At 44.6% G+C, this 13794-nt stretch overlaps 3 protein-coding genes across 3 annotated transcripts; 1 reads left to right on the top strand and 2 right to left on the bottom strand.

The window, feature by feature from the left end:
* Nucleotides 1-852: 852 nt before the first annotated feature.
* LOC117227432 (uncharacterized) lies at nucleotides 853-6917 on the bottom strand. The gene is made up of 5 exons (XM_033482662.2): nucleotides 6069-6917; nucleotides 5414-5994; nucleotides 4811-5338; nucleotides 2071-4740; nucleotides 853-1970 (listed from the first exon to the last, which is right to left on the bottom strand). The coding sequence occupies exons 1-5, from the start codon at nucleotides 6824-6826 to the stop codon at nucleotides 1807-1809; spliced, it is 4701 nt and encodes a 1566-aa protein (XP_033338553.2). The 5' UTR covers nucleotides 6827-6917; the 3' UTR covers nucleotides 853-1806.
* A 525-nt stretch (nucleotides 6918-7442) lies between these two features.
* On the top strand, nucleotides 7443-10584 carry bor (ATPase family AAA domain containing bor). The gene is made up of 4 exons (XM_033482683.2): nucleotides 7443-7958; nucleotides 8237-8711; nucleotides 8775-9798; nucleotides 9858-10584. The coding sequence occupies exons 1-4, from the start codon at nucleotides 7760-7762 to the stop codon at nucleotides 9993-9995; spliced, it is 1836 nt and encodes a 611-aa protein (XP_033338574.1). The 5' UTR covers nucleotides 7443-7759; the 3' UTR covers nucleotides 9996-10584.
* On the bottom strand, nucleotides 10561-13696 carry Skp2 (S-phase kinase-associated protein 2). The gene is made up of 6 exons (XM_033482685.2): nucleotides 13602-13696; nucleotides 12796-13110; nucleotides 12432-12711; nucleotides 11901-12337; nucleotides 11698-11825; nucleotides 10561-11619 (listed from the first exon to the last, which is right to left on the bottom strand). The coding sequence occupies exons 1-6, from the start codon at nucleotides 13679-13681 to the stop codon at nucleotides 11273-11275; spliced, it is 1587 nt and encodes a 528-aa protein (XP_033338576.2). The 5' UTR covers nucleotides 13682-13696; the 3' UTR covers nucleotides 10561-11272.
* Nucleotides 13697-13794: the final 98 nt, after the last annotated feature.

Genomic DNA, 13794 nt, shown 5'->3' with positions numbered 1-13794 from the left:
TCGTTCTCCTCGTCGCGTCGCGTCAACGTCCCCTGAACCGTCGACCGAGCTTCGTCCGTACTAAAAATTTTACGAGTTATGGAATCTCGTTGATTCGACGGATCGAACAAACTATTTTCTTACGATTCAGCGTCTTGACGCGTATTTCCAAAGCGATACATACGGCTAAACTCGAAAGTTTGCTAGCGCCGAATGGTACGGAAAGTACAGTGGCGCGCACCTACGAATCGGCGAGCTTGGCGCTCGTAGCAAAGGCCGATCGATCGATTCGAATACCGCATCGCGTGGTCTATCTCGTGCCCCTTTATGTTATTTCGATTACTCCAGATATTATCGTTCACGGCTTTGATATAACCGAACGGCGTGCCCTGTTATCGCATCAATTGGAATCGAATCATTTGCAAATATTCGAATTCGTTCTAGTTCTTACGCGATACTTAATCTCGGTCGGAATCGTGTTCGCCTGCGGTGAACCATTTTTCACACGCTCGTACTACTTCCGCCGAACTTTGAACAAAATTACGTAAATCGTCTAAAAATATTTGATATTCCGCGAATGCCTGTGAACGTAATACGATTCGAATTGTACCGTTCGAAGATGCCTTTCTTCTCGACAAAATTCCCAAAAATTGTCTCGTACTCTTTACAAGTTATTACACCGAGAAAGATCCCTGCTGAACCCTTCCCGGTACAGTCTGTTGGTATCTTTCGTGCGATTTTACCAATTTTCGCATCCGTAAATTCGAACTAGATCGCAAACTTCGACTATCGGATTTCAGGATTATCGACGTTCGATGAAAGCCGCGCTCGTACGATTCTGTTGGCGGGAAGGGAGGACGGGAAAAGATAATGTAAACGTAAAACGAAACTTTACTCGAAAAGCGTCAACGTTCGTATTTCCGACGTTTCTTAAACTGTACAATAACTCGAAAATACATCTGCCTCGTTGAAGCGTAGAAGAAAATAACTGTGTGTGTGTGTGTGTGTGTGTGTGTGTGCATATCTTTTACAATAATCTTCGATCGACCGGAAAATCTCGTTCGTTCGCTGTTGAGAAACACGAAGCAGCTGTTCTATTTGCTGCTATCGTCTGGGGAACGTCGTTACGTCGTTACGTCGTTATATCTGGACATTTCGACGGAGTAAGTCCGAATACGAACGCGAGGGGACCGCGACGCCGGGTAATAAAATGTAAGAATTTCGTCGGCGTTAAAATTACGCTTGTTGCTCGACCGATGTCCATCGTTGACTACACCGATTTCATTGGCGATATTTTATTACATTCTACAAGTACGGAATCGATCGATGAGACGTTAAAAATCGCGCTAACAATCGCAAACAGAAAATTTGTCATGATTCGTCCGTTTGTGAACAATTAAAGGTTAAAAATGAACATTGCTTTCGATCGACGAACGATAAACGTTAAATGAAAAAATTATCTAAAATACCAGATAAATCCACGTACGTAGTGTGTGTCATACCGTACGTGTGGCTCACTGTTCGATCACGCGGGTTGTGCGGAGCAGAATGTAAAACAAAAATGCGAATCAAAAGAATCGTTTGGACGTGCACGTCCGTGTAAACTGGATAGATTTGAACGGTAACGAAAAATGTATTTTGAAACGACAACCAGTCGTTGAACGAGCAAGTGGTTCCGTTTGGAACTACGCGGCACTCTACGCGTAGACTCTGGTAAATCCTTGGTATCGTTGGAAATACAGATGGAGCGAAGCGAACAAGAAAGAACGGAACGGAGCCGAGTCGAGTTGCTTCTCGAATCCTCGACAAACAGATTCACATTCTTCATCATCTCGGCTTTCTGGTCCGAACGCTTCTGGATCTTGGGGCGGTGGAGCCGCTTCCGATGCTGAACATGCCAGGCATCAACGCGTTGAATGTCGGTGTACTCGTTGTTCCAAAGTTGATGGTTGGCGTCGCCGATGGAGCAGAGAAGTTGAAGCCTGTGGTCCCTTGGAACCACCAAACGTAACGTTATCGTTGTTATACGTGTATACAGAATAGACATTCGCGAGTACATGGTCGGGCGAAAATCGAATTGAAAATGATCACCTTGTTTCGGAGTGGACGCGTTGAACTGAAACGGTGAGGAGGACGAAGCGGCGTTGTTGTTGTTGTTGTTGTTATTGTTGTTGTTGTTGTTGTTCGAGTTATTACCGCTGCTATTAAAGGCGAAGCTGGCGACTGGCTGCTGCGGCGATTTTTGGTTCGAATTCGCCCCAAAAGTGAACACACTGGCGGCGTTGTTGTTCGCGTTGCTCGCATTTCCGGATCCAAACACGGTCGTGGACACGTTCGGCGTGGCAAACGGAGAAGAGGCTTGACCAAATGCCGGCGCCTTGTTCTGGCTGAAAGCAACGCTCGAACCAAGAGTCGTCCCAGAAGCGTTAGCGGATGCGCCGAATGTTGTATTTTGTCCTGCGAACGCATTGGATGCGCTGGTGGAAATAACGCTGGAAATAACGATGGAAGAAGGAACCGAAGTGGATGTTGCTGCGGGAGCGGGCGTGGCCAAGGTGATAGCTGATCCGAATACGGGAGCTGCGGACGTATTCGAAGATGCGGATACAGAAGCGGGTGTGATTGCGGATGCGGTCGTGGTTGGTTCTGTGCCGAATATGCTGGTTCCACCGCCGAAGGTATGAGATGCGGTATTTTGCCCTTTAGAAGCGACGTTGTTTTGAGATCCAAAGACAGGGGATGCGGCGTATGTAGCGGCGAACGAGGGTTCCGTTGCACTCCTGGAAACGATCACGGAACCGAAAATCGACGGAGTCGCGTTGCTCGAAATAGACGCGGGACTACTAAATGTGGCCACGGTAATCGATGGCGATCCAAACACGGGCGTCGAGGTACTCGAGAACGTTCCCGTTGTACTTTTCAAGTTGTCCGCCAGAGATTTCGTTTGACCAAAGATGTTGCTCGGTGTTCCAAAAGCGGACGTTGGACTCGTATTGGAGAAGACGTTGCCACTCGCTCCGGTCGCTCCGGTCCCTCCGGAAGTGGATGCTTTCGCAACGGAGCCAAAGATCGAAGCGGAACTCGAGTTCGGCATTCCCAAGGATGCTCCAGACGCCGGTTTGTTCGAAAATATTGGCGTAGGATCGGTGGAAGTTGTGGCCGAGTTCGAGCCGAACAGAGATCGGGTGGAGGTACTTGCGGTACTCGTTGCGGCCACGTTCGCGTTCACGGCCGCGGTTGTTGCGTTAGCGGTCGAAGCACCGAATATCGCTTGACCGGGCATTGTTCCGAACACCGATCCAACCGATGTCGTGGTTATATTCCCAAATATCGAAGCGGCGTTCGCATTGAATTGCGAACTGCTGCTGCCAACGTTGCTATTGTTCGTCGAATTTCCAAACGTTGATTTGCTCGAGTTATTATTGACGCCACCGAATAGCGTCGCGTTCGATGTTCCCGTCGATACGTTGGTCGCGACGGTCGTCGTTGTTACGTTGCCGAAAGAAAATCCTGGTTTGTTGCTGTTACCGGGTGCGCCAGGGGAACTGGCTCCGAAGCAGAAGTTTGGAAGTTTGGTCAATTCGAACGGGGATGCTGCAGTTTTCACGTTCGACGACAAATCAAACGCCGATGTCGGTCCACCGACAGTCGTTGCAACATTGGACCGTGATATCGCTTGATTCGTATTAGATTCGATAGAGATTGCTTCGGACTTCGTTGTATCGCAAACACCTTGATTGCTCTGCAGAACAGGCGCAGGATTGGAGATAGGAACGATAGCGGAGGTGGAGGCGGCGGCGGCGGCGGCGGCAACGGAGACGGAGGCAGAGGCAGAGGCGGATGCGGTGGCGGAGGAGGAAACAGAGATAGAGCTGTTTCCACCGAAACTCGAGCCAAATACGAAACCAGCTTCGGTCTTCGCGGCACTGTCTTTACTTCCAAAGCTGAACAACGAAGTCGGTGCTGCCATGGTAGTCGATGCTATGGTAGTAGGTGCGATCGGGGATATTCTGGGTGTTGATATACTGGATATGGGTATGTTTTGTTCCTTGTTTCCCGCGTTGGAACCTGAAGTCGACGCTCCGCTCCACGCACTCGGATGCGTCATCGAAAACGCGGCGTTGTTGCTGGTTCCGGGCATAGTGTTCGACATCGGCGAAACTTTCTCTGGCGCTTGCGAGCCGCTCGTTTTAGCTTTAGCAAGCACGGAAGTCGTACTCGCTGGAACACTCGAAGAGGAGAACGTAACACTGGTTGTACCTCTGATCAGATTCGCCGTGGGTGTCACCCGGGCAGCCATCGAAGTAGTTGCGGTCGACGGAACAAAGTTGTTCGTCGTCGTAGCCACGCCGGGGTTGAAACTCCGAACCTCGGGATGTCCCGTGGTCGAGTTCAAATTAGCCGTGGCAGATGGAAGGATCGTGTTTCCAGAAGTATTCGTAAACACGATTCCGGATGAGCCAGCCAGTACCGAAGTAGGATTTGAAACTGGAACGTTCTCGATTTTTCTTTCGGCAACATTGCCAGTCGACGCATTCGAATCCGACACCGCCACCTTGCTTGGGAGCTCGAAAGCCACGTGTTTCGGCGATTTGATTCCAGAACTTGGAACGATGGCTGACGTAGAGATAGGTGTAGTATTCGCGTTCGTTGTAGTCGTTGAAGAATTCAAAGTGACGCAACTTGCTTGACACGGTGCGGACTTCACGGTGTTTACTTCTTCCGCCTGAATTACAACGTCCGGGTTAATTTTACTTGTCGCTGAAAGCACACGTAAAAGTTAAGATCCGGAACCGCTTCCCTAAGAGTCTGTAACTAAAACTTTGCATACCTTTGCCGGATATCGCGTCGAACATACTTTGAAGTCTTGCCTTCATGCTTGTCTGTCTCATGTCGGCTATATCCTCTTTCTTGATCTCTTCCACGTCGTCCGTAGTGAATTTCGCTCTAATGTTGCCCTGCTCCTCAACGAGCATTCTCAGTTTTTCATTTCTCTCCGGTTCCGCTCTCATGAACAATTTATTGGCCAATTTAGCCGATTCTACCGAGACGACCGTTCCTTGAACCGTCACTGAGGGTCGGGCTTCTCCGCTATACCGTTTCTCTTTATCGCGGGAATCCCTTTCTAAAGACCTTGAGCTAGGCTTTAAAATTCCCTTCAAAGGAGACAGTTTTCCCTCTACACGATCCAAAATGTTCCGGCCTTTCGGTTGTACATTTTCCATTGATTCGTTGTGTTCACGGTATTTGGCGTTCGTGTTTTGTGCCTCTGCTAACGTTTGCGCGCTGAAATTCGCCACAGATTCCAGCGACTTGAAATGCTTTTCAAAGTCGGGCGTTCCGCATCGCGAAAGATCTCCTGCAAAACGAATCACGTGTACGAATTAAACAAAATAAAGAAAGAACACAATAAACGAAACGATTTTATACTTACTGGCCTTTCTTTTGATCCCGGAAGCTACGTTTTTACTGGAACTAAACGAATTTAAGATATCATAGCAAGACGGTGTCTTTGTCCGTTTCGCTGGTCTAACGGTTTTGTTTTGAGGCGAGATGTCTTCTTCCGACTTCGAGGACTCGTCTCTACCTCTTTTCTGTTTGGTTTCGTCCTGCGTCTCGATTTCGTTCACGGAAATGCCGCCTGTGCGTTGCTTTTTTGCCAAATCAAAAGCAACGTCCTCTCTCTCGGCGTGTCTCTTCAACGACGTCTCTTTGAGTCCATAAGGGATGCTTCCCGATCCAAGACCGTCGTCCACGTCGCATAAATTCGACAATATTTTGTGTTTTCCAGGCGGTGAATAACAAACGGTATCCGGCGGAGCTACTCTGACAATCACCGGTGTTCTTGTTTTCACGCATTTCGCGTTTATCAACGGAACAGGACTGCTCTGAAGATTTATTTTAGGACTCTGCCCCACGTGATACTGGGACTGACGATTCAATCTGTTGCTCGCTTCCGCGGCATACTTTGTTAGTCTAGTTGCGAGTCCTGGAGAAGTTACGTCACGATAAACTCTGCAATGTAAAGGACAAAACTTATAATCGTCTCCGATGTAAACAGAAAAGACAAAAAACAAAATTGGATCTACCTTGCATCGATGTTACACCTGCTAGAAGATAAAGGTGTGCTCGGCGACAGAGACGACTTGTTCGTTGTTGCACGGGCTTTTGGACTAATAGTAGTACCCCATGGAGATCCTTCCAAAGGATAATACGACGCTTCTTCCCCCTGTACTGAATTATCATACTGAGAATATACGGAGGATACTCTTTGGGATGAAGTTTCCTCGGACAATTGATTCTCAAACTCCTCCTTGTTTTGTGAGAATACTAGCGGTGTGCTAGCAAGCTTGGTTAGAGAATTGCGGGCATACGACGAATTAGATCGAACCATTTCGTTCATATTTGATTCGTGCACGTTTCTTGAAATCGGTCTGAGTTGAGCTATAGGATCGAACTTGGACGAGTTCCTTCTAGTAGGATATGGATCGGTGCTGAGTTGGTAATGTGTTCCACGACGTCTTTCCATCCCGATTTTGGTTAGGTACACCTCGATAAAACGACGTTTCGCGGTCTCCCAAAATGTACGTGACCACCGATAAATTTGTTCGACGATAGTCTCGAAATGTGTACGAACTTCAAGAGCGACGTGCACACAATAATCGAAAAGAAAAGACGCGTGCGGCGACAATAAGCTGTCGTTTACGATCAAAGAATAGCACGCGTAAACAGTGAGGCAAAGCAGAATCGTCAGAACGAGAATCGGCCCCCAAACGTTGTACAGAAACACACACCCACTCAACACACTTGCTAACGCGGCGATACTCCGATATCCTAAATCCCACATATTATTTCAAACAAATAACCTCTCCATGTTTGAAAAGAGCACACTCACCGAATCACCGGAACTTTGCTGCGTTACGTCCAACGTCCAACGACATTATCGACGTAGCAACCAGCAACTACGTAACTCTAAATTGTATCGTTTTTCAAGTTTCGAACGATTCTTCGTATTTTCGTTGACAACGTTACAACGAAAAATTCGCGCTTGCTCAACGATTAAATGATGGCGAAGATACGTATTGTCACAAAATTCTTTTGAAGCATGATTCTACGATGCTTGATACGAATGATTCTATATACGAATCTCGCGCCTTTTCAGACGTCCCGTATTTCAACGTACATATTTGAACCACTTGAAGCGCCACCCTACGTTGTTTCGTGTACACACATGCATATGTACGATAAGCATCGTGTTCAGATTTGCTATTTGAACAAAGTTTCGTTGTTAACAATCACGACAGCAACGTGTACATATATATGTAGCACATTTATCAGCAGCGTAACGACCGATTCGAACATACTGTTAAATGCAAATTTAAGAAAAGATTTAGACAACCGAAATATTTTGTTACGGTGTTCAAATATTTATCGGTTGGCACAAATTTCGACGAAGAAAAATAAAAACTTTCGCTTTTGTGCCACCTAGCGTATTGCAAAATATAAAAATATGTACATATGCAAAACGATTTTATAAATTAAGGAGAAATTGTATGCAAAAGTTCTGATAGGAGAATACGCGAGGATAGAAAATGCATGTACGTAGAAGTGTGTGACACTTGATGGCACTGCATGGCTCGATTCGATGGTCCATTCGTTTCGGTGTTCACGTTGCCAATGCACGTGTGAGTTCCTCGTGGTATCGGTGACTATTAGTGGAAAGGAGGAAAGACACTCGTTTCTTCGATCAATAATACTCTTTTGAGATAAAGCTAACGCTATGTCGTGGCTTTTTGGATATCGTAACACCCAACCTCAAGACTTTTCACAATTTGTACAAGTGCCGGCGTCGGCTAATTCTGGTGGCGATAGCGATGGCTCTCATGCACAAACCACAAAGTCTCGAATGGAAGCTTACCGTTTTGATTCGAGTGCATTGGAAAGAGCAGCCGCAGCTGCCAAGGAACTCGAAAGATCCAGTATGTACGATTGATCTTTTCGAATTTTCTCTCCGATCGAAATCGTTGTGCAAGGTTACGTAAGCAGAAAATTATTCTATGGACGAGGTAGAAAGTTCGTTCTCGTGTTCCTTTAATGGCGCGATGCTTCATTCCGCGCGAGGCATTTACTAGACATCGATTCTAGTTGAACGAAATTCTCTTCTATGAAATTCTATACGATCGCTTGCTGTCCCAAACGTATAGAAGGAATGTGCACGATGCTAGAACAAAATCTTTTAAACGTAATCTTCTTTCAGAACATGCCAAAGAAGCTTTGGAACTGTCTAAACTACAAGAGTCGACCAAACAGGTTGAAATGCAAACGGAAATGAAGAAATACGAAGCTACTATAGAGCAGATGAAAGTGGATCAAAAGCGCATCGACGGCGAGGAAAGGAGGAAAACTATGCAGGAGGAAACCAAGCAGCATCAGATGAGAGCTCAGTATCAGGATCAACTGGCGAGGAAACGATACGACGATCAACTCATCCAACAGCAAAGGATGAACGACGAAAATTTGAAGAGGCAGGAGGAATCGGTTGCTAAACAGGAAGCTATGAGAAAAGCTACTATAGAACATGAAATGGATTTAAGACATAAGAATGAAATGAGAAAATTGGAGGCAGAGTTGAAAGCCAAAGCAAAGATCGACAGAGAAAATCAAGACTTGAACTTGGAACAGATCAGACTGAAAGCATCGGAAAAAAGAATCACCGTCTTGGAATCTATAAAGTAAGTGAGAACCATTTCTGATTATGTTGTAACGATAAAAAGCAATTAAAACGGTTGTTTCAGAACCGCTGGCTCGGTATTGGGATCCGGAGCGACGGCTCTTTTACAAGATTGGGACAAAATTATCGCTGCTGCTGGTGGATTATCGTTGCTAGCGTTCGGCGTGTACACTGCAAAAGGATCGACAGGCATCGCGGCGAAGTATATCGAGTCTCGTTTAGGGAAGCCATCCTTGGTCCGAGAAACTTCCAGATTCACGGTACTAGACACGTTGCGACATCCTGTCCAAGCGGCGAAGAAATTGAAAAGTAAGCAGACGGACGCGTTATCCGGCGTTGTTTTAGCACCGAAGCTCGAAGAAAGACTACGCGATGTCGCGATAGCTACGAAAAACACGAAGCAAAATCGTGGAATGTATAGAAATATACTGATGCATGGTCCGCCTGGGACCGGTAAGACCATGTTCGCGAAGAAGTTGGCGGAACACTCCGGCATGGACTACGCGATCGTGACCGGCGGGGACCTGGCCCCGTTAGGTCGAGACGGTGTAACCGCTATTCATAAGGTTTTCGACTGGGCGACAACATCTAGACGAGGTCTGCTGCTTTTCATCGATGAAGCCGACGCGTTCTTACGGAAGCGTTCCAGCGAGCATATATCCGAAGATTTGAGAGCGATGTTGAACGCTTTTCTGTACAGAACCGGCGAGCAAAGCAATAAATTTATGTTGGTTCTCGCCTCGAATACTCCGGAACAATTCGATTGGGCCGTTAACGACAGATTGGACGAGATGGTAGAATTCCGTCTGCCGGGACCGGAAGAGCGCGAACGTCTAGTTCGTCTGTACTTTGATAAGTTTGTTCTTCAACCGGCGATCGAAGGTAATAAACGATTGAAAGTGGCGCAATTCGATTACGGCGCGCTTTGCAGTAGATTGGCCGTGATGACCGAAGGAATGTCTGGAAGGGAATTGGCGAAACTGGGCGTCGCCTGGCAAGCGGCAGCGTACGCCTCGGAGGATGGAGTTCTCACTGAACAAATGGTTGTTGACAGATGCGCGGATGCCATCAAACAACACAGACAAAAGGTACGTACCTACCTTGTTGTCCGAGTTGCTTTTGATAAAACTCGTTTTATTCTTCGCAGGTTCAATGGCAGAGCGAGCAAGAAAGACAAGAAGCAAAGTCAATTTATGCCGATGAAAAGGAATCAGTGGAACCGGTGACAAAGCCGAAACCTGTAATCGAACCCACAACACCTGAACATTCGGTCGCAACAGCTTAATCGACAAGCATAACTGCGCAAATAATTGCAAATCCTATTTTACTAAGAAACTAATTAGTACTAAGTGGAAATGAAAAAGGTACAAATTGCATTATCGAGGAAACGAATTTAATTGTACAGTCCTCGTTTTGTAAGCAAACCGCTCTAGTGTATAAATACTGTACAGGAATAGTGCATTTATTAGTAATCTGAACTTCTAGCCAAATTAAACTTTCAGTCATGCCTTTCTCTCTCTCTCTCTCTCTCTCTCTATCTATCTATCTATCTATCTGCCTGTCTATCTTTCTTCTCGTGTATGATTACATATTCGCGATCTTCTGTCTCTCGCGTTACCGTATTAATAGGAAAACGTTTATAGGTTTGATAAGGCACAGTATCAGACTAATCGGAAAATTAGTTGTAACTACTTTAATTAAATACTTTGGTTATGTTTTGGTTTCGAATAATTCAACTTATACGGTTGTGTTTCCAAATGATCCATATAGAGATCGAACGTCACAGTGATTTCACTACTATATTTCAAACCTTTTCTATTGTATTCTCGAAAGGTTTAATAAATGTACAATTTTTGTTACTGTTATTTATTAAACACTTTGATTCATTGTTTGGTTAACAGACACTTTTTACAATATTACAACGGAATTTCTTTGAATCCTGATAGGTTAAATTAAAATATAATTAAGAAATAAGCAATTTCGCAAAAAATAAAAAAGATTGTTTAGGTATAATAGTAATAGTAGTTGGTAATTTCAGTTTCATAGAATCTCACAATTACCATTTTTCATAATATATCTATGCTAAATCAATCAACGTTAAAACAAACTACGCGTTGTGAACGTGTATTAGCTGTATTCAGTCGAAAGCGAGTTTTTCTTCAAATCTTAATGAAAAGAAAATACAAGTTTTCTTTATATACCTAATCGTTTTTCACAACTGGGCAGACAAAAAGCCGCAAAATAAACTATTAATACGATCAGAGACAAAGTACTAGGTACCGAGGTTCTATGGCTTGAGCATGCTTCTCCCTCCAGCACAATTCTATATGCGATTATAATGTCTTCGACTTAAAGAGGAAAGACTAAAATATATCGTACAAAGTGCTCGTTGAATTATAGTAGGTTCGTTTCGGTAGTGCCGTAAAATCATCAGTCTCTCGATGAAAAGACACTTTAAAGGCACAACATTACATACAGTCTACCAATTTCACTTTGGTCTATTATACTTGTCTTGGTCAGCCTGTTACATTTTTACAAAGAAAACGCTAAACCGTAGACGTTTCAATCTCTAACACGGAGTCCCCATATACTTGTTCTACGGACACCGACCGTCGGTCGCGCAACGGAACTATACAGAAACTTGTTCAGTTGAGTTTCGCCACAGCCAAGTTGTAAATTTTTCAGTATTTGTTCCGACATTAAACCAAAAATATCCAAATACAACAAAGAGGGCATGTACGATAACTTTTGGTAGGTCGAGGGCGGTATACCATAGCACCGACTCAACGATAAATGTTCTATTCTGGTTAACTCTAGTAAGTTACGGACGCTGTTCATTGTGAGCATCGTACAATCGCTCAGATCCAATTCCACTACATCCGGGCAACTTTTCACTAAATCCCTGATACCTGAAATAAACGTGCAACATTATTAGAATAGTTATGCGAATAATCAAGAATACCGATATTATGAAAAATTCTGTTTACTGTCGTCGGTCATCGTTTTCCTGCATCCAGCTACATTTAATCGTGTAACGGACGAAGGTAGCGATTTACAAAGTAACGTCATCGATTCCGTGTCTAAGCTGCACCAAGCCATATTAACAGCATTCAAGCTGAAAATTGTCCATACACGGATTAAACGGATTGAAAAATCGATCGGCGATGCGTCGATGAATTGGTTGTCTTACCGTTTAAGTTTCATTAAATTCCTGACACATTCAATGTCCATACCCTCGCACATCGTTAAATTCAAAGCTTCTAGATCACCGTTTTCACTAATAGCTTTGCAACACGATCTGTTTAATATACATTTTTCTAGCGATAATTTCTTTAAATGTTTACACCTGGCTAAGAGGATAGCCAGCCCACTCGGAGAAACGACTGCCATCGAAAGATCCAAATATTGTAATTTGCTGACGTATCCATCGATGAGAACTTCGCTGTTTTCGAGGAACACCGGATCCGCGATTTCCGCTTGAGCAAGTCGAAGTATTTGCACGCCACGGGGTAGAATGTGCCCCAACGTGCCTTCGCTCAACACTTTACCACCTAAATCCAATCTGCTCCACAATGCTTCGTCCCGAGCTATTTGGCACCATCGTTTACACACTAACATAGAACGCACCTGAAACGATTCGATAAATATAAATAATCGTTATATCGTACGGTATCGTATCGCGCAACGAGAAAGCGGATTAAATCGCTGCTGAAAATTATACCAAACATTTCTTGGGAAGCCATTTCAAAATCATCAAAATCATTTCATCCGACAATTTGTTAAATTTATCTTCCCCAACGACGAAGGGCTTCTTTTTTCTTCGAGAGAGGTAGAATTGTTCGAGATTACACCTTTCGGAAGATGCGTTTAAACTGTTTTTACAGAAGGTTTCTTTCGCATCTACAAAATTGTCTATTTCTATCCTAGAAGAGTAACCAGATTCGTTTCCCATGGTCGAATAAGCGACCAGTTTGTCCAACTCGTACGAATCTTGTTCTAGTCTGAAAATAAAAATAGATAGCTATGGAAAATTCTAAAAGGACACGTTACATCGTACGATAAAACGTAACATTAAAGTCGCAGACCTATCGGCTACTCCGCCGGCTTTGAAACAGGTGTCTCCGTAAATATTTTCATCCAGTCGATAGTTGCCGTCTTTCCCATAGCATTTATCGGCAAGCGAATCGACGGGTGAAACAGAATGTTTCGACGACTGAGATATTTTTGTTCTGTCGCAAGATGCTTCGTCTTCCAGCATGCCAACACCCATGTCCGCCAAGATTTCTGGTTCCACCAGCGAGCCATCGCCCGAATAAGACCACCTCTCGTTGCTTACAGGTTTCTCGTTTAGAATGCCATTTAAATTGTTGTTGCAACCATCGTCCAAACGTAATATCTTGCTGGAATGTACATAAACGATGGAGATCCGATACAATGTACAATTTGTTGAAATACTACGCGAATATACTATTAAATACAAGAAAGCAATCTCTCCTGATGGGATTTCGAGGGAGATTCTCTTCCATAACAACGATAAAGTGGGCAGAGAGAAGATTTCTATGTTGAAAGTGCAAAAATCGATAAACAAATAATCCCGGTTTCTCCGGGATTTTCGATATCGCTCGTGTATTTTTCATCGGCGAAAAAATAGAAAACTAACGAGCCTCGACTAAACGAGTCACCGTACAGTATTTGCCAAGAACGCGAACGCGTCCGATTAAAAATTCGAAGCGGACGTAAGCGATAATGGTAAAGGTTCTTAACCTTACCTGTACGCGCCAGACTATGCACCTGCATCGGGTTGTGCAACAGGTAAGAAACTCGCAACTGGTAATTACCAGGAGTTTCGAGATTCTTTTGTGACGAGAAAAAATCAAACAAAGAAATTTACCTTTCGGATGGTGAAAATTCTTCGGAATTTTCCAGGAAGTCCTCGTCGAACCTTGTGCGGTCCACCACGCCGGAATTCATTTTTGGCGGAATCCGTCTCGATGCCCCTTTTTCAATCGTCAATGGTCGCTCGCACAGAAAACAATCGCTAGTGGCGACGCTTCTAATCGCTCGAACTACATGCTTCGATTCGA

Source organism: Megalopta genalis, chromosome 5 (genome assembly GCF_051020955.1).
Source record: "Megalopta genalis isolate 19385.01 chromosome 5, iyMegGena1_principal, whole genome shotgun sequence".
Lineage (NCBI taxonomy): Eukaryota > Metazoa > Arthropoda > Insecta > Hymenoptera > Halictidae > Megalopta > Megalopta genalis.
Note: the sequence above shows the minus strand (reverse complement) of the source record. Positions and strands in the feature narration are given on the sequence as shown.

What these genes read in the sequence shown, in the direction of transcription:
- bor (XM_033482683.2), top strand. Translation starts at nt 7,760, where the DNA reads ATGTCGTGGCTTTTTGGATATCGTAACACCCAACCTCAAGACTTTTCA. An exon ending in CAAGGAACTCGAAAGATCCA is followed by an intron (nt 7,959 to 8,236) that starts GTATGTACGATT and finishes ATCTTCTTTCAG; the next exon opens with AACATGCCAAAGAAGCTTTG. An exon ending in ACCGTCTTGGAATCTATAAA is followed by an intron (nt 8,712 to 8,774) that starts GTAAGTGAGAAC and finishes CGGTTGTTTCAG; the next exon opens with AACCGCTGGCTCGGTATTGG.
- Skp2 (XM_033482685.2), bottom strand. Translation starts at nt 13,681, where the DNA reads ATGAATTCCGGCGTGGTGGACCGCACAAGGTTCGACGAGGACTTCCTG. An exon ending in GCCGGCGGAGTAGCCGATAG is followed by an intron (nt 12,712 to 12,795) that starts GTCTGCGACTTT and finishes TTTTATTTTCAG; the next exon opens with ACTAGAACAAGATTCGTACG. An exon ending in GAAAACGATGACCGACGACA is followed by an intron (nt 11,620 to 11,697) that starts GTAAACAGAATT and finishes CGTTTATTTCAG; the next exon opens with GTATCAGGGATTTAGTGAAA.
- LOC117227432 (XM_033482662.2), bottom strand. Translation starts at nt 6,826, where the DNA reads ATGTGGGATTTAGGATATCGGAGTATCGCCGCGTTAGCAAGTGTGTTG. An exon ending in CGGGATCAAAAGAAAGGCCA is followed by an intron (nt 5,339 to 5,413) that starts GTAAGTATAAAA and finishes TTCGTTTTGCAG; the next exon opens with GAGATCTTTCGCGATGCGGA. An exon ending in CGACGCGATATCCGGCAAAG is followed by an intron (nt 4,741 to 4,810) that starts GTATGCAAAGTT and finishes GTGTGCTTTCAG; the next exon opens with CGACAAGTAAAATTAACCCG.